The sequence below is a fragment of the Laccaria bicolor genome, genomic scaffold (genome assembly GCF_000143565.1).
Source record: "Laccaria bicolor S238N-H82 LACBIscaffold_3 genomic scaffold, whole genome shotgun sequence".
NCBI classification, from domain to species: domain Eukaryota; kingdom Fungi; phylum Basidiomycota; class Agaricomycetes; order Agaricales; family Hydnangiaceae; genus Laccaria; species Laccaria bicolor.
In genome coordinates, this window is record NW_001889874.1 from 2,599,779 (window position 1) to 2,622,700 (window position 22,922).

The 22,922-nt window shown below is 48.3% G+C and overlaps 8 protein-coding genes across 8 annotated transcripts; 2 read left to right on the forward strand and 6 right to left on the reverse strand.

Annotated features, from left to right (window-relative positions):
• Positions 1-535: 535 nt before the first annotated feature.
• LACBIDRAFT_245542 (uncharacterized protein) lies at positions 536-6,044 on the forward strand (the record flags this gene model as incomplete). Its single annotated transcript, XM_001875881.1, is given in 27 exon segments — positions 536-1,163; positions 1,211-1,338; positions 1,393-1,633; positions 1,689-1,900; positions 2,150-2,254; positions 2,314-2,442; positions 2,505-2,586; positions 2,637-2,733; positions 2,789-2,827; positions 2,880-2,973; positions 3,031-3,102; positions 3,147-3,219; positions 3,270-3,366; positions 3,417-3,482; positions 3,534-3,558; positions 3,609-3,783; positions 3,835-3,889; positions 3,943-4,102; positions 4,159-4,245; positions 4,298-4,372; positions 4,421-4,590; positions 4,614-4,902; positions 4,922-5,419; positions 5,474-5,590; positions 5,631-5,844; positions 5,897-5,963; positions 6,017-6,044. 27 exon segments carry the CDS (start codon positions 536-538, stop codon positions 6,042-6,044), a joined length of 4,023 nt encoding a protein of 1,340 aa, XP_001875916.1.
• A 138-nt stretch (positions 6,045-6,182) lies between these two features.
• On the reverse strand, positions 6,183-6,398 carry LACBIDRAFT_309258 (uncharacterized protein; the record flags this gene model as incomplete). Its single annotated transcript, XM_001876285.1, has 1 exon — positions 6,183-6,398. One exon carries the CDS (start codon positions 6,396-6,398, stop codon positions 6,183-6,185), a length of 216 nt encoding a protein of 71 aa, XP_001876320.1.
• Positions 6,399-9,178: 2,780 nt separating this feature from the next.
• On the reverse strand, positions 9,179-10,438 carry LACBIDRAFT_177307 (uncharacterized protein; the record flags this gene model as incomplete). The annotated part of the gene is made up of 7 exons (XM_001876286.1): positions 10,365-10,438; positions 10,162-10,313; positions 10,004-10,108; positions 9,750-9,872; positions 9,579-9,702; positions 9,358-9,528; positions 9,179-9,306 (listed from the first exon to the last, which is right to left on the reverse strand). Coding segments are annotated over exons 1-7 (873 nt in total), but the record flags the coding sequence as incomplete, so codon positions are not given.
• Positions 10,439-10,972: 534 nt separating this feature from the next.
• LACBIDRAFT_245379 (carbohydrate esterase family 8 protein) lies at positions 10,973-12,262 on the reverse strand (the record flags this gene model as incomplete). Its single annotated transcript, XM_001876287.1, is given in 7 exon segments — positions 10,973-11,222; positions 11,278-11,287; positions 11,346-11,432; positions 11,478-11,604; positions 11,660-11,956; positions 12,011-12,144; positions 12,157-12,262. The coding sequence occupies 7 exon segments, from the start codon at positions 12,260-12,262 to the stop codon at positions 10,973-10,975; spliced, it is 1,011 nt and encodes a 336-aa protein (XP_001876322.1).
• Positions 12,263-13,490: 1,228 nt separating this feature from the next.
• LACBIDRAFT_292631 (uncharacterized protein) lies at positions 13,491-14,669 on the reverse strand (the record flags this gene model as incomplete). Its single annotated transcript, XM_001876288.1, has 2 exons — positions 13,491-14,362; positions 14,419-14,669. 2 exons carry the CDS (start codon positions 14,667-14,669, stop codon positions 13,537-13,539), a joined length of 1,077 nt encoding a protein of 358 aa, XP_001876323.1. The 3' UTR covers positions 13,491-13,536.
• A 678-nt stretch (positions 14,670-15,347) lies between these two features.
• Positions 15,348-18,189, reverse strand: LACBIDRAFT_309262 (uncharacterized protein; the record flags this gene model as incomplete). The annotated part of the gene is made up of 10 exons (XM_001876289.1): positions 15,348-15,413; positions 15,468-15,764; positions 15,821-16,084; positions 16,140-16,679; positions 16,737-17,151; positions 17,206-17,314; positions 17,373-17,576; positions 17,627-17,805; positions 17,857-17,930; positions 17,983-18,189. The coding sequence occupies 10 exons, from the start codon at positions 18,187-18,189 to the stop codon at positions 15,348-15,350; spliced, it is 2,355 nt and encodes a 784-aa protein (XP_001876324.1).
• Positions 18,190-18,284: 95 nt separating this feature from the next.
• LACBIDRAFT_309263 (uncharacterized protein) lies at positions 18,285-20,020 on the forward strand (the record flags this gene model as incomplete). The annotated part of the gene is made up of 6 exons (XM_001875882.1): positions 18,285-18,504; positions 18,557-18,668; positions 18,733-18,912; positions 18,969-19,215; positions 19,276-19,420; positions 19,470-20,020. 6 exons carry the CDS (start codon positions 18,285-18,287, stop codon positions 20,018-20,020), a joined length of 1,455 nt encoding a protein of 484 aa, XP_001875917.1.
• A 1,520-nt stretch (positions 20,021-21,540) lies between these two features.
• LACBIDRAFT_182555 (uncharacterized protein) lies at positions 21,541-22,833 on the reverse strand. The gene is made up of 6 exons (XM_001876290.1): positions 22,771-22,833; positions 22,344-22,718; positions 22,000-22,280; positions 21,878-21,939; positions 21,720-21,820; positions 21,541-21,659 (listed from the first exon to the last, which is right to left on the reverse strand). The coding sequence occupies exons 1-6, from the start codon at positions 22,804-22,806 to the stop codon at positions 21,630-21,632; spliced, it is 885 nt and encodes a 294-aa protein (XP_001876325.1). The 5' UTR covers positions 22,807-22,833; the 3' UTR covers positions 21,541-21,629.
• Positions 22,834-22,922: the final 89 nt, after the last annotated feature.

Consider the following 22,922-nt stretch of genomic DNA (forward strand, 5'->3'; position numbering starts at 1 on the left):
CTTACGGACAGTCATGTCATCTACGTTTGCGGAGGTTATCCAGCAAACCATCGCTGCTAAGCATAACGACCATGTCCCTCTAGACAACGTCCACGTCCCTCTAGACAATGAACACGTCCCTTTAGATAACGGCCGCAACGATACATCACACAATGGCTCCCTTGACCATCCAATTCACACTCACTTTGAGGATGAAGACCACTTGTTGCCCTCATCCTTACATATGTCCTCCTTCACGCAACCAAACACGCCTTCGGCGAGAACAGGTCCCCCGCGCTCCCTATCTTTCGCCTATTCTCTTCCGAATTCCCCGTCAAGGAATAATAGCAAAGGCGTAGACGCTGTAGACATCCCCCCCGACTCATCGTACGACGAAGCGTACCCATTCTCCGCTACAAACTCCGACTTTCGAGGTGCTTTGGAATACAATGATAATATAGATAGGAAGGGTAAAAGGCGAGAAAGCCGCTTCATTGACGAAAGCTGGAATCCGATGCGTTGGTTTCAAGAGTCTCCCAAGGAGGAGAAGTCAGTCATGGACTTCCCGTCGCCTGATGCTGAAGAGAAAAAAGTTACTGGCCAATCCGACAAGGAGAATGACGAGAAACGATCTCAATATTCCCCGAGCCGACGCGTATCCGTCAGGAACGACTCTGGTCCCCCACTTAACACCTCGAAGTCCAGATCGGCCTTGCGGCGCGCCTTCTCTACCTCTACTGCTCAGACCACTTCACCAGATGGGAACAAAGACGGTAAGGCTAGGTGGGCGCGTCTACGCGCCTTGCTACCCCACATCGTTCACCCTGATGAATCCATCCTCCCTGGCCCGTCTGTTGTTACATCCCAAGCTGTCAACATCACTGACGAGCTTATCACGGGCGGCCTTTCTACACTCATGTTGCGTCTCTGGTTTGAAAGGGACGAGAAGGGCCAAAGACGCGTCCCCGCCCTTTTTCATCGCTTGCGCATTCGCGTTAGTGACAGCTTGCACCCAATGCACCACCACAAATCTGTCTTCCGTATTGAATGCGAATACGCAAACGGTGCTGCTCGTTGGGTCATTTATCGCGAACTTCGCGATTTCCTTTCTCTTCACGGTCACTACGCTGTCTCTAACGTCTATAACCGCAACGTGGACAGAATGCCTGAGTTTCCACGCACTAGTGAGTACTAATATCATTCCATCACTGTCTAGCTGATATGCTTGTAGGTCTTCCGTACTTCAAGTTTTTGAAGAAAGAAGGTCGGGAAAAAGGTGACATCGTTGGCAAAGCTGATTTTGCTCGCTTACAAAGAGAGGCGTTGGAGAACTATCTTATTGAGCTCATCCGTGGCGTCGTATGTCTACGCCGACCGCCCATCCTGTCATTGTGATACTCATTGTCCAATTAGATGTTCCACCCTTCAGCGAACCGCTTGGCAGGTTTTTTGGAAATAAGTGCGCTGTCTATAGCTCTTGCGCAATCTGGTGGCGCACAGTACAAGGCCGGATATCTCAAGCTAGAAGCTACTGGCAATGGAGGGTCTGGCTTTGGTCGTAAGTCGACAAGTTGGCACGCCCAGAAGGAGTCTCGATGGTGTGCGGTGCGCGAAAGTTATCTTGTCGTCCTGGAAGAGCCTGGAGAGGTGCGTAGTTCTAAAAATTTTAAGTACCACTTTTGATGGTTACGTTGATACACAGTTGACAGTCTACGACGTCTTTTTCCTCGATTCTGGTTTTAACATTGAGCGACCAACGCGATACTATCGGCAAAACTTGGGTAATTTACTTAATCACAGTAGCGACCCGAAGCCAGAAGGGAAGGACAAGGACCATATATCACGCCCACAAAACTTCCAGACTTATCTGGACCCTCCCGAAGACGAACATCGATCAGTTATATCCTCTATAAAAACGGGTGTTTCCAAGGTTTTTCATATAGAGCATAGCTCCTCCAAGAATTCACATGAGCAGCCAAGAACGCATGGAAGGGTACGCAGTGGCCACGAACATACCCAGGGCGATAATGCTTCGATTGCATCGACCGTTTCGTCTTCTATCGCTTCTACCGTCCCATCTAGGTCACCAACACCTATGTTGGACCCATCAACCAATGCAGATCCCTTGACGACAAACGTTCACGACGGTGACGACGAAAAAGCTCAGCAGGAATGGAAGGACGGCCATAAGACCGTCTCCAGAACAGACGTTTCCAAACATACATTTTACATCGTCAACTCGCAAATGAGGTTGAAACTAATTGCAAAGAACGAGGTGCTTGTTCAACGTTCTCTATTATGCAACGCCAAGATTGATCCATCCTGTATAACTAGCGCCAAATGTTGCAATTTATCACGGCATTGGAGAAGGCAGCTTCAAAGTGCCATTTTACGGGCACCCACCGTTTTGACAGCTTTTCGCCGATCCGAATGAACGTTGCTGCACAGTGGCTAGTGGATGGGGTGAGACATGACAATTGATCTTTTTGTTATTTTTAACCTGATCCTTTCCATGTTTTTCACAGCGGGATTACTTTTGGAATCTCTCCCGTGCGATTTTGCTCGCAAAAGAGACCATTTACATCCACGATTGGTGGCTTTCCCCAGGTACTGCATCCGTTCCTTGCGATCAATTTTGAGGCTCACTCTGGTCTCAGAATTGCAGATGAGGCGACCCAATAAAGACAAGTATCGTTTGGATCGGCTACTGGCTCGAAAAGCGAAGGAGGGTGTGATGGTTTACATCATTCTTTAGTGGGTATCATGCGATTTCCGAGTTACTTCCTTTTTTCTGACACATGTTACTTAGCCAGGAGGTGTCCAATAGAACGACCCCAACAGATAGCAAGTAAGGAGCCGACGTGATGCCATTGAACAATGCTGATGTCGAAAGTCTCTAGTTATTCAAAGCAAAGACTGACCTCACTTCATCCGAATGTGATGGTTCAACGGTCGCCGTCACACTTCCAGACAGGAACGTATTACTGGGCTCACGTGCGTTGAAGTGAAAGGTATTCTGCATATCTATAATGTTGAGCTGAGCTTTTCCAGCATGAGAAAATGTGTGTCATTGACCAGGTGATCGCATTTATGGGCGGCATTGATCTTTGTTTCGGACGGCGAGTTCTTCGATCAACACTCCGCATCGACCATCCTAACTTGCAGAGATTAGATGGGATACAGCTCAGCATGTGTTGACGGACGATGTGGCCGACACGGAAAGATCAGAAATTTGGCCTGGTATGCGAACGAGTCGAGCGACAAAGTTTGTATTCTGACCCGTGTCCAAGGAAAGGATTATAGTAATCCTCGCGTCTCTGATTTCCATACACTCTACAAACCTGAGGAAGACATGTATGATCGTACCAAGACTCCGAGAATGCCTTGGTGCGTTACTGGGTTGTGTTGATGTCCTCCGATGGTGATCTTTTCATCAGGCATGATGTTGGGATGCAGATTGTTGGACAGCCTGCGCGGGATCTGGCACGACACTTCGTTCAGAGGTAAGAGCATTTTATGCTTGTCAATATGGATTTTTAACCTATATATTTAAGGTGGAACTATCTTTTAAGAATCAAGGTACGTTGTTTGTTGCCGTGCGCGATGATGTTAACCACATAACAATCTAGAACCATACACGGGTTATGCCCTTTTTAATTCCTCCACCAGAATTCAGGCCAGGAGAGCTGACTCAGATGGGGCTGACGGGGACATGTGAATTGCAAATATGTCGCTCCGCAGGTCCCTGGTCACTCGGAACGCCTGGAAAGATTGAGTCTTCGATCCAAAACGCGTACCTCAAAGGTAGGTACGAGTGAGTTCAGCCAACCAAGACATAACGAGCATCCTGAATAGCGATCCAAATGTCTGAACATTTTGTTTATATGGAGAACCAGTTCTTCATAACTTCGTAAGTTGTTATGGCCATTACGAGTTGCATCGTATGTACTCAATCTCTCCAAGCACGGTGGTAAATGAAGTCGAGATCGAAAATAACATCGGCAACGCCCTGGTACAACGGATCATCCGTGCCCACCGGGATCATACTCCCTGGAAATGCTGTATACTCATTCCATTGCTCCCGGGATTCACCTTCCCAGTTGATCATAGTGATGCCAGCGCAGTACGACGCTTCTTGGTCCCCTGCGCAATGGTTAATCTCACTGTCACGCATTGTAGATCCGGATAATTTTGGAGTGTCAGAGCCGGACTATAGCTCGTGGCCCCAACTCCATTTTTTGCCGGCTGCGCAAAGAAGGGATAGATGTATGTGATTATCTGATTGAAAACGGGTTGTATACACTAACTTTGATACTAGCCCGATGATTACATCTCAGTCTTCTCATTGCGCAATTGGGCCAAGATGCGGGGTGATGTACTTACTACGGAACAGGTGGGATCTCTCCGTTGCTCTACCTACATCTTCTTCATCGTGCATTAGGTCTACATTCATGGTAAAGTCTGCATCGTGGACGACCGGTTAGCTATCATTGGAAGTGCAAACGTCAATGAACGATCTCAGCGCGGTGATCGGGATTCCGAGCTAGCTGCAGTGATCAGGGACACGGACATGCTTGACTGGCGAGTTACTCCTGAATATGAAGCAGCTATGTTTTCGACTCACTTTGGCACAGCACTATGGCAGGAAAACCATTCAAGGCCGGTCGGTTCGCTCATACGCTTCGGGTGCGTCTCATGCGTGAACATCTTGGCGTGGACGTGGACGCTTTGATTGAAGAGGACCTTAACATGAAAGGGTCCTCGATGGCCGAGTCTCATAAAGAACCTTGGAGTCCTAACGCTTATAAGACGCATGGAAGGAGAAGCACCGCGCCTTCTGCTTCAGGTAGCTCTTCTGCTTCAGGTAGCTCAGTTGGTGAAGGTAATTTATCCAATGAATTGAAGGGATCTAAAATGAGGAACGTCTAATTCTACAGCTAAGCTTGCGCATGATTATTATGCACAGGATGCAGGTGACAACCTTGACGCGCCACGAAAGGATCATAATTCGACTGGAACTAGTTCTAAGGCCCCTAATGTACCAACTTTGGAGGAAAAGACAGTCGCGGAGCATCATCCGCAAGCAAATCAGGTTGACACTCTCATCGATGGTGGTCATGACGTCCAACACCAGACGATCAAAGAGGAGCTTGAAACCCCCAGTGGAACTTTGACTCCGCTTCCTACCGACGATGGCGTATCGCGTGACGCCCTAGCGAACGCGAAGACGGAGGTCGATGGTCTACCCCCTCGGCATTCAGATGTAGACGAAGAGAAGGCGGTTTCTGTCGTTCGCTCGACCCTCCGCAAGAGCTATGGAAGCAAGCATACTCCCTGGACTGTTCCAATGCCTAGGCCCAGGGTTAACGCGAAAGATTTTGAGGACCCTATATCAGATGCGTTTTGGAAGGATATATGGGTTGCCAGCGCCGTTCATAATGTGCGTCTTCGTACAGACTTTTACCCTCTTTTGCATTGAATTGTATCGGCACAGACGGAGATATATAGAAAAGTATTTCACGCTATTCCCGACGATCTTGTCACCACCTGGAAACAGTACAAAGACTTTGTGGCCCATCATGAGCGTTTGAACAAACCGGTGAGCCAGACGGTTGGTATTTTGAATCTGATTTACAATGAGGGATTCTCAGACAAATGAAGAATTAGGTGACGAGGGTCAGCCGGCTACCGATGCACTGTCAGACGTCAGCAAAGAGCATGTGGATGAAAGCCCTCCAGAGTCCGTGCCAAACCAGTCATCGGCGGAATCTAAACCGCGGAGACATGCAAAAGGAACTGAGCCTTTTGAAAAATGGGAACGCATTGAGATGGAAAATCTTTTAGGCGAGCTCAATGGTCATTTAGGTGAAAACCTTCACCTTCTTTCGCGCTTCAGGCTCTTATGGTATTTGAACAGTTCTTTATCCAAACCGCTTTCTAGAGGGGGAGGACAGCGCAAATAATTTCCTATTCAACGCCGATAGGTTATTATGTTTACTGTCTCGTTAAAATCTTGCTCACGCTGTCTCCTTCAAAGGCTCCTGCCATTACCCATCTACGATTGAGAGAAGGGTTTGCGTTATACCCCGTACGTTCTTGATACCCTCGGTCTCCATTATTCCAAAATGTTATCGTCTCGCTGGCAATGGTTAATAATTGATGTTGGAAGTGAACCTTATTGTGCGTGCACGAGTTAGATATAGCTAGACGTTGGGGTTGCAGACATGAAATACATGGCGTCTTGACACGGACAGGACATTGCAAAAGTCGTAAATGAGGATGGTACGTGATAAAAAAGATAAGTTCGTCAATCGTAATGCGTGAGAGGCCATATGAAATGATGTTAGAGGGAAGTAAACCAGTGGATGTCGTGATTCGAGAGCAACGATAGCAATGGAGTGAGCAAAGCGTATAGACATAGCGGACAGAATGTGAGGGTTTAAATGAGTGGGTCAATGAGAGGAAATAAAAGTCAAGGATGCAGGTGATGAGCAGAACGAGAATAGATACGCAAACAAGGGTTCAACGAAAAGGTAACCAAATGGGATGGGGGGTTTAGAGCATGCGTGATAACCTTCTTGAGGTTGTTGTCTTACTCGGCACCATGGCCTTGAATGCACGGCGTACCAGCGCGACTGTGGCATTACTTTCATCCTTGTGATCGGGTGTCTCCGGCGGGCCCATCGTGTAGGTCATGACACCCAACTCATCGACTGAAACAGTGCGCCGCTGGTCTTCACTTGACACAGGTGGAGGCATTGGGCGACGAGCAGTATAGAATGCACGGTGGCTATCCCGCTTGCTGGACGTGCCGACAGCAGCACTACCAACAGGGCCAATGTTATCAGATTGGTAGCCCTTGCCGTTCCGCTTGACGCCGGAAGTAGCCATTAAAAAGCGGTCATAAACGCCTTCGATGCGCTGCCGGCTAGGGGTGTCAGGGACGGGCAGGTCGTGACTGTTCACCCTTCTTGCAGGGTAGGGATCAACATGACACGGAGATGAAGTCAAATCGTCTAAGGACGCCCTGTGGGTGGTGATGTCCTGACAATCTAGCAAGTTATCGCGAGAGGCAAGAGGGGGGGCGATAAATAAACTTCTATCGAGAACCTGAGATAACCTTGGGGAGGGCAAGGTGGTAGGTGCTGTTATGAACAGATGGTAAGACACGAAAACGGTACTCAATGAGAAACATACGTTTGTTAATTTCTGCTTCTAATAGCGAGAGAGGTGCAATGTGTAGCTGGAAGAGGTTCGCGTGAGACTTGCTTTTCTCCTTGCGTTTCGAAGGTGAGCCTTCTTCTGTATCAGCTGGACCAGGTGAGGAGACGGGTTCTGGGGAACGAGTTGAAACAGTTGCGCGACGTCGTCTGGAAGGCGTATGAATTTCCGGAATCAAGAACTGACTCTTATCCGCGGGCGGAGAAGTGGCATCAGTCCAGCTGCTCTCCGCTGTTGAGCTATTAACGCCAACGAATGAAGAAGGCGCAGTGGTAGCCATTGATTGGTCTACTGGGCTTGTCCCATTCTCATCGAAGATTTGGCTGGCAGCAAGGACACGGCGAGGCAATCGGGTGGATCGATTGCCCCTATTGCCCGAAGCATTACGCGACAAAGGTAGAGGGAGGGGTGGAAGAGGCGCATCGTGTCGCGAGGACGAGGCGAAATTCATCCGGGCATCTTCTACAACCTCTGAACAGATATTTAGCACGTTGAACTTGGACATTGACGAAGATACGTACTCTCCACGTTTTGCATCCAGATCGCCATCCTGTCTGTGTGGGAGTCAGCAGCTATGCGTTCGCTGAGGATTGCGTTCTTGACAACTGGAAGTGGGGATGTCATGGGGGTGGGAGGTGTTGGAGACGCTGAGGACACTGCTGGAAAGATTGAGGAAATAAGTATAGTCGTAAGTGAAAAAAGGACCAAGGTACACACCTTGTTGAGATAGACCTTGTTCATCGAAAGATGAGGCCCTTCCACTCTTTGGGATTTCAAAGTCCCTTGGGACATCGATGGACAGGCCGCGAGCAGCAGATTTACCAGTGACTTGCCCAAGAGTTGACGACTTGTAAATTTGCACGGTTTTATCTGAAGATCTTGTATTAGACAGATGCAAAAGTTGGCAAAAGTGGTATATACCAATCGACCGCTTAATGCTATGCTTGAAGATGTTTCTGTTGGACTCCTTGGGGACTTGGACGGGAGTATTGGCCGGAGTATTGGCTGGAAGAAGGTTCAGAGGAGCAACATCTTGAAACCTTGCCAAGGACGAACCTTTAGTCAGCGGTGAAGTCAACATAGGGAGAGGCAGCCTGGGCATATGCGCTGATGCATTGACGTTCTCCTTGTCCGCATCCCGGTCCTTTGCGAGGTTTGAATGCGGTTTCTGCACCACATCCAACTTACGTTCAGCGCACCCAGTATCTACTTGCTTCTCTGTCTTTTTCCTCTCCTTTTCTCTCTCGAAATGTTCGTCTCTCTCCCTCTCCATCTCTTCTAAACGCTCCATCTCCCTAAGCCTCTGCTTTTCCCGCTCCCACTCCATTACACGATCCTTAACATTGGTCGACTCCTTCTTGCCCTTCTCTTTGTTCTCGCTATTCTTCAAATCAGCGAAAATACGAGATGTCCGCTTAATCTTTGATGCTGAGGTCTTGGCTGCGAGCTGTGGCAAATTATCGCGTCCAATAATGGCTCCAAAGGGACGGCGAGCGTTGGTGTCAGGTTTGGTGAGTGTGTTGAGCGACGCCGTGTTCTCTTTTCCGAAGGCAGCTGACAAAGGCGATGATGGAGGTGATGCTTTGATGGGTGATAGATCCACAACAGGGTGAACGGGAACGCGTTTCCTCGTCTGGACTGACGAAGCTCGGCTGTAAGTCTTTTGCCAGCTCAACCGCGAAAAAAAAAAACCTACTCTTCGTAGAAGTGACCTTGGGCTGTGATTTCGACTTCACAATTGGACGATTCCTTTCTTCCTTGAAAAGATCTGTCGCCAGAGGCTTTAAGCCAGGTGGGGTGTCAAGATTTTCCTTGCCATGTCGAGACGAGGGTGTCACGTTGATCAACTTGGCCAAGTCCTTCTCAAAGACTATGGACGACGTGTAGCTCGACGACCGATCTTACAATGAAAGTCAGACACCTCAAATGAATAATCCCGAGGAGCTCACTGTGGGACACCAAAGATTCCTTTCGAGGATGCCAGTAATCGTCAGCTATAGCCTGAGAAGCGGTACATCTCAGATCTGCGTTCGGTGACAACATTCTGTGGAGCAGCTTCTCGATGCCTTGCGATATTTTCCAAGTTCCCACCCACTTGCCTCTCATCTATTGTTTTGCCTCAGCGATCGATGGTTATACAGAAGGAAAAGGACTCACGGTGCGAGACCAATATTTTTCAAGGTCTTCTTTGGAGTTGAACTGCTCGCCATCGTGGTGCTCGAAGGGAGTTCTTCCGACAAGAATCTCAAAAAAAGTAACGCCAAGGGACCACACGTCAGATTTACGAGTATCGTGAGGAACGCCACGAGCTCGCTCCGGTGAGAGATACTTTTTTTGAGATCAGTACAATCTGTTGACGTCGTTGATATTCGACTCACCTCCGGGGTCCCGTAGGAGAGATTGCTATGGAATGCAACGTCGGATTCAAGTTCATATTTCTCTGCGAATCCAAAGTCAACGAGCACAGGAATATTCTTGTGCGAAATGAGAATATTTGCAGGTCTGAATGATTTAACATTTTACGTGGTTCACCAAAGAAATAAACTTACTTTAGATCATTGTGAACAACGCCACGTTTGTGAAGGAACTCCACGCCGGAGAGAAGGAAACGGAACCATTCACGCGCCTTGGCTTCCTCTACTTCTACCGGTATGAGTGTTGGGAGGTAGTCCCTGAGAAGTTATCAGTAAACAAGACCATGCGGGGGTTGCCAAGGAGAATGAAAGAACAAAAGGGCAGGCAATTTCGCGTCAACCACGAGCATCAAAGGAATGTGAATAATAACTGTAAGACTTGAACGCACATAATAATCATGGCATAGGATGGGGAGAGAATGAAAGAGTGAAATGGGATGATGGATGGGTGAGGATCAGACTTGAAGGATTTAACAATCTTCATTTCATTCCATCTATAGAGACACGTCAGAATTTCAAGGAAGAATGCAAATTCGCTGCAGCTCACAGTGATTTGACGCGTGCAGCTGTCGTGGACGTCTTTGACCTATGCACAAGTTTGACAGCCATCTTCTGCCTGGACCGTTTGACTACGGACTCCGACTTGGAGGTGGACTTCGGACGACATAGCCAGACACTTCCCCAGTTCCCGAATCCAATCTAGGGAAAAAGTGAGTGTCACTTCAAAGTCGTGAGGGAGGAACAGTCCACCTCTTCAACGAACTCCAGTTGCTGTGATATTTCCTCGTCAGAGATAGAGAAAATATCATTGGACTCGTCCATCGTTGGGCTCGGTAAACGGAGGGCGTCCATGCGAAGGGGAGGATACCTACAATTACAAAACAAGAACAAGAAAGAACACGGGGAACAACTTTCGAAACATTGATCTTCAGAATATCCAACTGTGACACAACAGTCCACAACAACACGACGGTGAGAAAAACGCGTCGCGTAGGTTCTAAATGAGGACGACACGAGGCACAAAGAACTCATACAAAACTTGAAATACAACGCATCTCTCAACGCGTCTCCAATCTGGAGCAACTCGCGGAGGCAAAACCGAATTTGTTTCCGGTCTTTGCCTCGATCGCTGAAATTCAAATGATGTGTCATTCGCTTCTCGAGACACGTCGGGAGAACCAATCAGGAGCACATCCCATCATCAAGAATATGGACGACTCTGCTTATTGCCAGGCGAGACTTGCTACACAATCATAACCGATCACTAACAAGTACATACGCCTTTCTACCACACATCACTGGACTTCTTGCTTCAAGTCAGAAGTTGCAGCCACTTGATTCTATCCATGCGACCCACCTCAAACAACGTAGGAGGTGTCGACCCATGAAGAATAATCGTAGCCGACGGCGCTCGAGATTGAGTATTGCGCTGCTTGCGACGCAGTAAGAAGGGTAGAAAATTTGGCACGGTGAGCACCTTTAACACCACTACCAGTGGTATTAAAGTCAGCAAAAAAGACGTTATCGGTATTCGGTTGGCCCGCATTCCAAACAGACCACAGAGAAGTGTTCAGAGGGGCACTGACGACGGTATTGAGGAAAATGACTCTGAAAAGGAAACGAGTGAGAAGTCGCAAAATTTGCAGGCGGGCAGACTCTTCACTTTGCAAAATCTACTCCAGTAATTTTCATCAACTACGTGTCAGATAATTCAAAAATTGAAAAACCAACCTTGCCACGGCCTTCCAAGAAAAACATGACCAGCCGTTCCAGACGCAGCTCCAGGAGTGAGGGTGATGGTATTTTGATTAAAGACGTCTTTCATGCCACAGATCAGAAGATGAAGCCAAGGTTGCTCAGAACACCTACAACTCGTATTGTCGTTGGATGCGCGGCCACTGGCAGTCACGCATCCTTTTGAGGATACTGCGATCACGTTGCCTCCGAAGTAGGCTTGACCTGTTTGGCCAAAGATGAAATCAACTGCACCCTGCCATTCTCCAAACTCAGCTTGGCAAAGCGTGTTATATGTGAACTCATTTTACCTCAATATACCCCTTCAAATATACCTGAGCTCCCTGCTCTGCGAGAACAGTATCTTGGTATCCAATGAAGGAGCAACCATAGAAGCCAACGCGATTTCCATACTGGCTAATTGCGATGGCCTGGGAGCCAATGCCGAAGGTGTTCTTCACGTTAACATTGTACATCCGAAAATTGTCTTTGTGAACGCGAAGAGTTCCACTCGCATCATCCGACCCAGTTTGTTTGGCAGATAACCCATACTGGATCATCACGGTGTTGGATTTATAGGTGGATGTGTCGTATGTGTAACCAAAGATCTTCTCGTTCAGTGAGGCTCTAAGCACACAGTAAAATATAATATAATTCCATACCGTGAGTGGTCCAGGTCGAGTTATTGAAACTTGCTCCGTGTAGTTTCCGGGGTATACGAAGATACCTCTTGAGGAGCCATCGTTGGGAAGAGAATTCACAGCCCCAGAGATGGTTTGGAATTCTCCCGATGTAGCTGTTCCTGCACGAACAATTACTGCCCCAGCCGGCGGGGACGTTCGTGAGCCACCAAGGACATACACTGGCAGGTAGAAGAGAACGGCGGCGAAACCAAAGGAGCGAAGAAATTTCATTTGAAAAGAATGTGGGGTAACGGGTTGACTTAGTGTCCAAAGAAGGCCCTTGCTTTTATGGAAGTTCCGGTTGAGGGTTGGTGGAAGCCAGAGAAAATATAGCTCGACTTGACAGACCCGCTGCCGAAGAATACGCACCGCAACCATCATATCCGTAGAGATGACGGAAACTGAAGTCTCCAACCTTCATGGAAGCAAAGCAATTATGTAAAGGTTCTGCGCGGGATCTCACCGTTGAGTACTGAGTGATCGCGAGGAAATGCTGCAGGAAAAGGGGAGTTGCAAGGAGCCTTTGAGGTAACACTGAAAAAGCCAAGGGCTAGGTGAAAAGTTGTTGAGTTGACAAGTTGACGTCAAAGTTTTGGCGTGCTAGTAAAGTTTTTATTTGGACAGCTACAGATTAGCGTCAAATTCAGCGATACTTGAATGGAGTAACTCGAAACGAATTTCAAGCAGATCAGAAAGATCAAATGGTATGTATGGCTTATCGGAAAGCGCAGTTCCGCGGTTACTCCTTCTTGACCTTATTCTGTATCATTATTCACCGTGAGCCCGGTGTTGCAGATATTTTGATCAAAACAGCATAGTGCCTTGAGCACTGAACCAAATTTCATGATTTTTTAGCCATTGAAAACCCTTAGTTCTAGGCTTTCAGAATACGTTTTTTTCCTATTTATCTGAGGTCAGTGAGGCAGGTTGCGAGGAAAAACAGAAAATCACCTAGTTGCCAATTTTGTCGCGGATCAACAGATGCTGCTCATCTTTTAAGTTTTGATGACCGACGCTCGTCGGAGTTTGGATAAGCAGTCGCTGACTTGTCAGCTGGGTGGACCAGCGGGGACCATATGCATTCAAACATCCTTCTCATACTAGAATTGCGCAACCGATAGGCTCAAATTTCTCCCTAGTGTTTAACATAAGTATGCACCTTTGTTAAGAAAAAGTTTTGCGACTCTCCACCCAGTTTTGATTATTCGATGCGGGTAACCAACGGGTTCAATGCCAACGGGTAACATGAGGCTGTCAAAGCACCAACTTGAAATTTCATAATAATGTTTCCCGACAGTTTTTCCTGAAGTAAAATATATATCCACATTGGTCTACATTCTCTCAAATATCCACAGAGGCTTCTTCCTTCTCGTTGGGGCTTTAGACAGCGGTTTGCAACACTTAGGCACAAAAAAAAAGGTTGCAAGGGATCTTGAAGGGATCCGTCACCGTTCCTCATGAACACCAAAATCTTTGAACGAAATAAACATGGTTCGATACAAAAATCAAGAGAAAAAGGCGTAAAGAGCGAAATACTCCTTCAGCGAACTCCAGAACTCTTCTCTTTCTTTGTTTAGAAAGTCTCGCATGGCTTTGCGATATGGCAACGCAATTCCTTTGCGAAGCACCGCCGAACATGCGTCTGAATCAGCCCCACCCTCCCCAAGCGCATCGATCAAGAATTTTAAGCCCCCAACTAAATCCCGTTGCTGTGGGCCTACGAGTTTCTCAGCCCCAACTGTGTGCCACCAATTCAACATCACCGCTTTCTCCTCTTCGGTAGCGCCAGAAAAGCCGCGAGCGCGTTTCGGAAAATCAACGCACGCGATGCGCCCTGCAACAGCCCGAATATGGTGCAAGCCATGTAGGAGGCAAATCATGTCTCGGTTGGACAAGAGTTTTTTCCGCGCCGTCCGCAGACCCTCAGCTAAATCCTCGATTTGTAGCGAAATATCATCGGGATCAGCATGAGGAGGAAGGCGTGCAAGATGGTAGAATGCTGCGGGTAGATAGTCTGGGATGGATGGGGCAGGAGACCCCAAGCTGAACCCACGCGAGTGAGTGAACTGGATGACGCACGCCGGTTCTGGATATATTTTGTCTAGAGTATGTAGTGCGTCTATGTTGTCGAGTTCTGCTGCTTTCAGACTGATCTGGCGTTCGAGGGAATCCCAACCTGTGAGGGTGCTGGGCCAGTCGCTCTTGATGAGTGGAAGAAATTTGGCTTGAATTTCTTTCGCTTTAGAGACGTTGTATTTTTCCGCGAGACCCATAACACCGAAGGCGAGCTCTCCGATAATCCTTCGGTGCTCCACCAGGTATTTCTCTATGCTAAAGGGTTCGCGTAAGGGTTCAATACTTTCGTTTGAAGCACGCAAAATACTTACTCGTGATCATACAATGCATGCAAAAGGAGAGCAAAATGTGCGTGGTCCTCGTAGATTTGCACAGTTGGGAGTTTGTCGCCCCCATAAGTCTGCTGTGGCGCTGATAGGGAGAGTTCTGCCAAGATGGCCGAGCGGCTGCCGAGAACCGCCTTGTGAACGCGGTATTTACTGTCCCGAACGGCCAGTACGATGTCGCCACCAGAGAAGTTAAGGTCGTCTGTCAACATGGGAGCTTCTGAACAAGGTGGCATAGTTAGGCCACTGGAACTCGGAGATGCTCATAGATATATTGTTGCAAAATTGTCTGTGGGTCCAGAGCGTCGATCCATTGAAAGAGGGACATGCCAACTAAAATGAACTTGAGGCGCAGCGTTGCAAGTTCAGCGTCCTTGTTTAGCAGGCAGAAGACATCGTTGCATTGTTGAAAGAGGGTGTTCGGGCATGTTTCGGAATTACAAATGGCGAGTTGATATGTTTTCCGATGTTGCCGCACCCTAAATACCTGCGGCGTCTTGCCTTCTGGATTTGTCCTAGTCTCGTCAACCAGCCTTTTAAAAATTGTGACGCTTGAGGAGACGATCATTCTATACACAAAAATACATGTAAATATCTGACAGCGGAACGAGCCAACACACAGCGAGATTATGACGGAGATCATAGGTTGTGTGGGTCATAGAGGCTTCAGGTATTAATATCCGAGAGCGATGTAGAGGTGAACGGCGTGGGGATCGCGGTGAATGAAAACAGGGTCACCGCTGCCATTTCCTTTGTACGACGAAGGTCGTTCGCTCTCGACTCTCGACAGATGTGCACACATGACTGATAGGGCCGACCCTTGGGCAAGTGACGTGAGCGAGGCCTGATGCCCATAAGGGCTCAATTGAAAGAAATTCTAACCAGAACATCGTTCAAGGGTGTTCACGTTGCTACTATCGAGATGTCAACCTTTGTTTCAATTGGGGTGGTACCAGCTCGCCGGGCAACAGAGACACGACCTGATAAAACCGTTTAAACACCGGAAGAAGCTTGTGATGGAAGAGAAGACAAACGGTTTTGGCAACATCTTCGCCACCGACCTCCCATCCGCTCTCTGCGACACCAGACACACATCTTTCAACAAGTCTGCTCATGAGCATGCCAACGCCAAATCGTTCTCCTGTATACTTCCTCCAACGCAACATATTTTTCAAAAGCTTGACCCGGCGTGCTAGGAAACGTTGACGAGCGGGTATCGACTCAGGATCGAACGGGGTTATGGATTGTTGCACCGAGTTGAACTTGACAAGTAGCTCTTCGGTGCCTATGATCGCTGTTTCAAAATTTGTGATCACGGATTTTAGAAGGGTCTGTAAGTACACAAAATGAGGGTTCAAATTTTTTTGACGGGCTGAGAATTGCGTACCTGAAACTTCATGTTTCCCGTTTCAACGCTTGCCTCAACCTCCTCTGCCAAGTCAACCATCCTGCGAACATGTTGCTCGGAATATGCATCGAAGGCTCCACCTTCCACAAGTTTACAGAGTCTGGGAATGACAGCGGTGGAGATCATAGAAACCACCAGGTCCCCATCAGGTCCCAGCTCTCTTTCATGCGGATCACCATTTCCAGGTCTGGAATATTCATAAAGCCCTTTGTACCACTTGAAATCATGCAGACTTCTTGAATCCTAGACGAAACAGACATTTTAGAAATGTTCGCTGAGAGACATCAACACGACGCACCTCAACACAATCCCAACCTATAAGCTCTAATCTGACCCAAAATTCCCAGACGCTAACGACGCCCAAACCACCCCATGCTCCAATATAACTATCGCTGTATTTTTCCCTCCATACGCTCCAACGACCCTTTCCGGGATCGCGAAACTCATCTGCTCTGACATCGGCGAGAACCTCCTTGGTCCGCAAAGCTAGCGATGCTATAGCAGACGAGTACGCTGAGGCGTCTGGAGGAGGGAGCGAAGAATCCGTAGAATATCCTTCTTCAAGTTCTGCTTTCCTGCTTCGTTGCTGACGCACCTGACGACGGGAAAGGCGTGCAGTTCGACGCTCTCGTCGAGCGAAAGCCGCGTTGGGCTTTGGGATAATTCGACCTAGCTCGTCGTATTCTTCCAACTCAGGCTTGGCGACAGGCGTGGGCAGTGGACCGAGGAAGATAGTTAGATCATCCTCATCATCCATCTGCCGTCTCTGACAGACTAAATCAGATCGCTCCTGAAGCAATGACAAATGCTCTTCTTCTAGCTTTTCGAGCAACGGATACTGTTAGTGGTTTGTGGTGAGTGGAATTCCAGCAGGTGAGCCGTCTTTAAGAATTACCTTTTCATCTAAAAACCCTGCAACGCCTTCCACCCACTCTTTGAAACTTCCAAACCATGACGACTTTTCTTCAGCTCTACCAACCATATCCCTCATTTCCTTTTCCCGTGTATCTATTTCGTCTCGTTCCTGTGCAAGGGTTTCAAGGGCAGCAGTGTTTTGGGCGTGAGAGGTCGTCAGTTGTGTGAATTGTTGAGTCAACCGGGATAGAGCTGTGTTCAGCGTAGGCAATGGGGTGGCGAGGGGAACTGGAACTTTGTAAGAACCAGGACGGTGAAGAATGGAACAAAAATTACTTGGTGCAGGTTTATAGGCCTCTTTAACTTTGGATGGTGCTGAGGGCTCCGGCGTTTGGTGACCTCCGCGTCGCAGCTGCTCTTGTTCCCATTCCATAGTTTCTTCATCTTCCTCCTCCCTAAACATATAAAGGTGAATCGAAAACAAGAAACCAGTTTATATGCATACGCACGCATCAGCAATCATTTCCTTCATGTTGTCACGACGTTTGCTAGCCTCTAATTTCTTGGACTTCTTACCCAACGCTATTCGTTCCTGAGCACTAGTGTACTCCGCAAATTCTGAAAGATAAAGTTGAGCATAAGATATCTCGAAAGTAGTGAGATCATGTTTACGTGCCATCTTCGCCTTCACCGAGTTCGTCTTCTTCTCGCACCAATCGACTTTCAGGATGTGGACCGGGAGGTTCGTCAGCCCTTCGAGTAAGGGACAACGAGATAAAGTCTTCTTCTCCAGCCGCTTGTGTCTTCCGAAGCCGCTCCCGCTTCTCTTTAGCTACCTTTATCGATGACTCGGATGGGAGATTGAAAGAAGCCGAGTCATCTAAATGTGAATGAATATCGTTTTATACTTGTTGAAGCAGAGATACCGACCAATGTCCACGTCCATGTCATTCAAGGAAACATCGATGTTCATGGACGTATCAGCATCGTATGCATCATCTGCCAGACGAGGACGCGATGTTGGCGTGCTGGCTTTCAGCTGGTTGAGATATGTTTGATCATAGGTCGGTCCTCGGCTTGTAGATATCGAAGAGTTTAAAGCAACAGTACTACAAAATATGTTAGCAAAATACGTGAACACAACGAAAGAAACCACCCACGCCGGATGAGTTCCCAAAGCCAATTTCTTGCTCAAATTAGACTTCTTGACCTGGAACACCTCCTCACCCCCCTCCTAAATTACCCATATCATTAGAATCAGCCCTAAAAGTCAGTCAAACGCAAACCTCATCGTCCGCACCTCCAAAGCTCAACCGTGATTTTGGTTGAGCCCTCTTAACCTTGTTCTTCAACTTCGTCGCCAAAATGCTGGGAGATTCGTCTCCAGTTCCCTGCGCAGTCGTCGCCGAGTCATTATCCGGCGACGCATCCCTCGTTCTCTGAGCCGATTTAGCTTTCTTGCGTTTGAAGATCAGTGTCGAGTCGGACGCCATCTGAAAGGAAAGAATGGAGAGCACGTGACCGATGAATGACCTTCTCCAAAAATACAAGTTTCCCACGGATAAATACCTGTTTTATGCCACTTGAAATGGCAGATACCAATATTGCAAAACCGCGTCCGAAGCCAAGGCCCAAGCCGAAAGCGAAGCCTGCAAATGCTGTCGCGGGACCGTCGAGCAAGCCAGGAGCGTCGTCGTCGTCGTCACGGATACCACTGTCGAGTGAGGTGGACGACGAGGATGATATGTTCTTGAAGAATCGGAATCGGTCAGTGAAGACCTGGCAGAAGCTGGAGGAGCTCAATAAGGGTGTGTGGTGTTTTGCTGTGTAATATCAAACGGGTATTGAAGTCTACTATAGAAACTAAACTTGTTGTCAACTCGGACAGCGATGATGAAGCTACACCGAGGAAGCGCACCAAGAAGGCCGATCAACTGAATAAACCGAAGTGGCAGAAGGCCAATGCAATTCGGTGAGATATTGACGAATGCACGCATGCCTTTCCGACGATATTCATTAAATGAATGTAACCTCAGGTTACTATCCGCCGATCTGTCAGACGATTCAGACGACGGCATTGAAATCGTCGGTACCTCCTCAACATCAAACCGCGCCCGCCTTGGGAAACGCCGGAGACAACGCAGTCGCTCACGGTCCATAACACCGCCCCCAGCGCTTCCACAGCACCAAATCCAGCATGCTCGGAGCATAGTCCGGTCAGTCCTCCTTCCCCACCTTTCTTTCAACTACGTCTCATTTCATTTCATTGCAGAGAGGCCCTCGGCGCAGCACCACGACACGCGTCCCCAACTGCATTCGATTGCGACGACTCAACAGACACGATCGTGCTCGACCCAGAACTCGAACGCATCGCCAAATCCATCACTTCTCAATCCCATCTCGCTCCTTCACCATCCTTATTTGAACCCAACGAGGAAATTATCTTGACCGTGAATTGGCAGCCACATCCGCTCAACGAAACTGGCAAGAAAGAAGTGTGGCAATACAAGATGAACAGGGTGCGCGCCCATTTAAATAAAACCGATCTTTGCAAAAAAGTTAATCACACCTAATTTTAGAATGACGATTTCCGCGAGCTGTTTGAAGCTGCAGCGGAAGACGCATGTATCCTCGTCGACTCCCTCATCATGACCTACCGGGACAAACGAATATTTTCTTCGGTGACTCCACAAACACTGAAGATGCGGGGAGCCGCCGAGATGGGTCAGTCGATTCCCTCCCCCATTTTCACCCCACTCACAATCACTCTCAGCTGCCTGCGACAAGACGACATACGACTACATACGGCGTAACCCGCACACCTCAACAACAACCTCTTCCCTACTCGACACCACCACCACCACCACCACCTCTAACTCCCGAGTCGTCGAAATATCAGATGACGATTCAGACGACGCATCTTCCCCACCCACCACAGCATCACAGCCCCCACAAACCCAAGAATCCGACGCAGAGTCAGAAGCAGACGGCGATAAATTTAAGCTGATCTTACGTTCCGTTACGACGGGGGAGAAAAATATCACGCTTATCGTTCGGCCTACCACCAAGTGCGGGGCGATCGTCAAGGCGTTCTTGAAGAAAGCTGGTGTGGCGGACCAGTATCCTGCCGTCTTTGGAGATGCTGCGAAGACGAAGAGCAGCGCACCCCCCAAGAAGGGCGGCAAGAAGAAGGGAAATGGATGGGGCGCGCCGACTGAGAAAGATCCTAGGCTTTGCGTGGATGGTGAGAAGTTGGATAACGAGGCTGAGATTGGAGATTGGGATTTGGAGGAAGGAGATTTGGTGGAGGTTGTTGGGATGTGATTGACGTCTCTTGCAATGATTTTATTACATCGCTTCGACACAATTATAGATACACGAGATAAGCATATGCATATGCAGGATGGATTAGGACGAAATAAATAACATGGAGAAAGATCGATCCTACTGCCACCCCTCGCTAGAATTGCGAACCAAAATCCGCGCATTATTCACAAACGCGCGAATGAGCTCATCAAAGGCACATCGTTCATGTTCAGAGACGCTGATATCATTCCGCTTCGCCGCAGTAGCCAACAACAGATCCGAACGTGCAATCTCCAGTTCTAGTTCATGAGAAATTTGTGGCTATTCATATTCACGCATCAGCCTCCAAACAAAGATCGAAAATATAAAAAGAGAGAGAACACACGGGAGCGTTGGGCGACATCGTCGACGTAACCTGCGTCAAATCAATAATAAACTCCTCATGCGAATAACTCATCCTATCCTTCCTCCTCGTATGCGTCGGTGACCCAAGCGGATGTTGCGCTACACCCAACCACACCCAATCAGCACCTCTCACCACCCGAAAAAAAACTTCCCAAACGCACTTGGTACCTCCAAATTAACACTAACCCTCCAATCCGCCGCCCGTTTCGGGCTATACACATTCAGATCCCCAAGCCTAATCTTACGCATACACTCAATAACCGTGCCGGTCTTCTCATCGCGCGTTACCCTTATTTTGTCGCGGTCATTCGTGTCGGATGGGTAGAACGAGTCGACGAGGTAGAGGTGGCTGTATCCGAGCGGGCTGGCGGGGTGTGATGGTTGCGCAGAGGTGGTTTTGAGGTTGTTTAAGAGACTGTTGAAGTGTTTGTGTTGGTGCTACATGTAGACACAGTTGTCAATCAAGAGCCCGCTGTTGAGGGGCGAGAACTTACAACAGACATATTCGACTCGAACCGCAGATCCAATGATTCCGGCGCAAGTACTAACGTAAAAAAAAAATTCAAAAAACATAATTGATGCGTACGCAAAGCACGTACTAGTCTCAACAAGAACAGGCAACGCCACCCTCTGGCCGGAAATCCGGTCCTTCAACACGCCCACCTTCGCCTCGACCTCGACATGTCCATGGAGGTGATCAGGGCGCGTCGCGATCATATGATGGATGAAGTCTGCGATTTCTTTGATGAATTCATCGAGAGGCTCGACGCCGAGAATGGATAGAGAGAGCGGGGGGAGATTGGAGGTACTGCCACTGCCACTACCGCTGCTGCTGGCGTAATTTTGGGAACCGTTGGTTGGTTGCTCGGGTGTTTGGCCACGTCTAGCGCGTTTGAGAGGTGGTGGAGAGGCAGATCGTACGGACGATGAAGAATTGACCATAAGAGTGACAGCAGAGCGGTGGCGTTAGTGATTAAGCGAGTTATGTTTGAAGGAAATTTGAGATCGACGCAAAAGTTATGTAACGAGCAACTTGGTCTTGACTTTGTCCATCGATGATACAGTCACGAGTTTCGCCATATCAAAAGACGATGACGGTCGCCGTTCAACGTTCGCATACACTCAAGGAATCATCACAAGGTAATCACGCCATTCAACAACGATACAACATCATCATTCTAAGTCAACGCAAAACTACCTTCCAGCTCACCCTCCATCCAATTCATGAATCAAACACAAAGCTAACACCGACCTGTGTAAAATAAAAGTCATAAGAAAATATTCGAGTACAAAATAGAAAATAGAGGCGAACCTTGTGCGAAGGGCCAACAGGGGAAGGATCGTTCAACTTTTGCGTGTCGAGAGCAACACCGAACGAGGCCTTGACACCAGGACGGAGGGTCTGTGTGTAACCTATTCAAGCGCGCATGAATACAGTTCATTTTTACTAGAAGAAAAAAAAACGCATACCCAAAGCAACGACACCAGAGTTGTTGATCTTGGCTTTCACAAAGGCGGAAGAGTCAAGTTGACTAACGAACAAAAACGTCAGTTCATTTATGTAATCCCCCAAAAAACGCGCATATACGTACGCCTTGGTACCGACTTCAAGCGCAACGCCACCATGAGTAGACTTGGAGTCATACACAGCCTTGGCACCAGCCTCGACGTCACGGCTCACACGGTGGTAGTAGCTAGCAGTAAAAGTCTTCAAGTTGTTAAGACCATGAACGGTCACAGCGTATTCAGGCGCATTATAACCAAGAGCAGCAGCATAACGAGTAATGTTGCCCTCAGTGACGTTGTAAGCAGCCTCAGCACCAATAAGGAACCCATCACGGCCCAAAACAGTGTCAGCAGTGAAAGTGGGGCCCTACAAACCACTCAAAAGTCAATTTCGGGGTAACTCAGTATGTTTGTTAACAAACGGGCGGACCTTGAAAACGTCAAGAGAAGCACGGGTATGGAAGCCAGACTGCTTGTAAACAGAGTTGATAACAGCAGTCTTGTGGCCCTTCTCCGGGGAAAGAGTAGTGTGGAGATCAAGTTTAAGGCCCTTGGCGACTTGGTTCTCAACCTCGATCTGGTTGCGGAGGACGTTGGAGGTGGTCCAGGCCTGGGTGAAAGTGAGCCCATGAGCCTTGTTGGTCCACTTGGCTTCAATGTCGCCGTGGATGGCGTCGGTCTTTGAGTCGCGGGTACCGGCGACCTTGAAGGCGACGTTGGAGGGCGTTTGTGTCTTGACTTCGAGGGCGGTTCCGTGGAAGTGGTAGTCTTTTCCGAGCAAGTCACTAGAGGACTTGCCGAGATCCTATTCAACGATGAGTAACAAAGAAAAATGAAGGAATGAAAAATTTGGTAACCTTCCATGAGGGGGGGACAGGTTGAGGGAGAGACATGATGTATGGATGAGAGTTGGAGTGGAGTAACAACGGTGACGGTTGAAAGCAAAGTTGACGTGCAAAATTCTTAGGAACATATCGTGGGAATAATACCCGGGTACTTCCGGCACTCT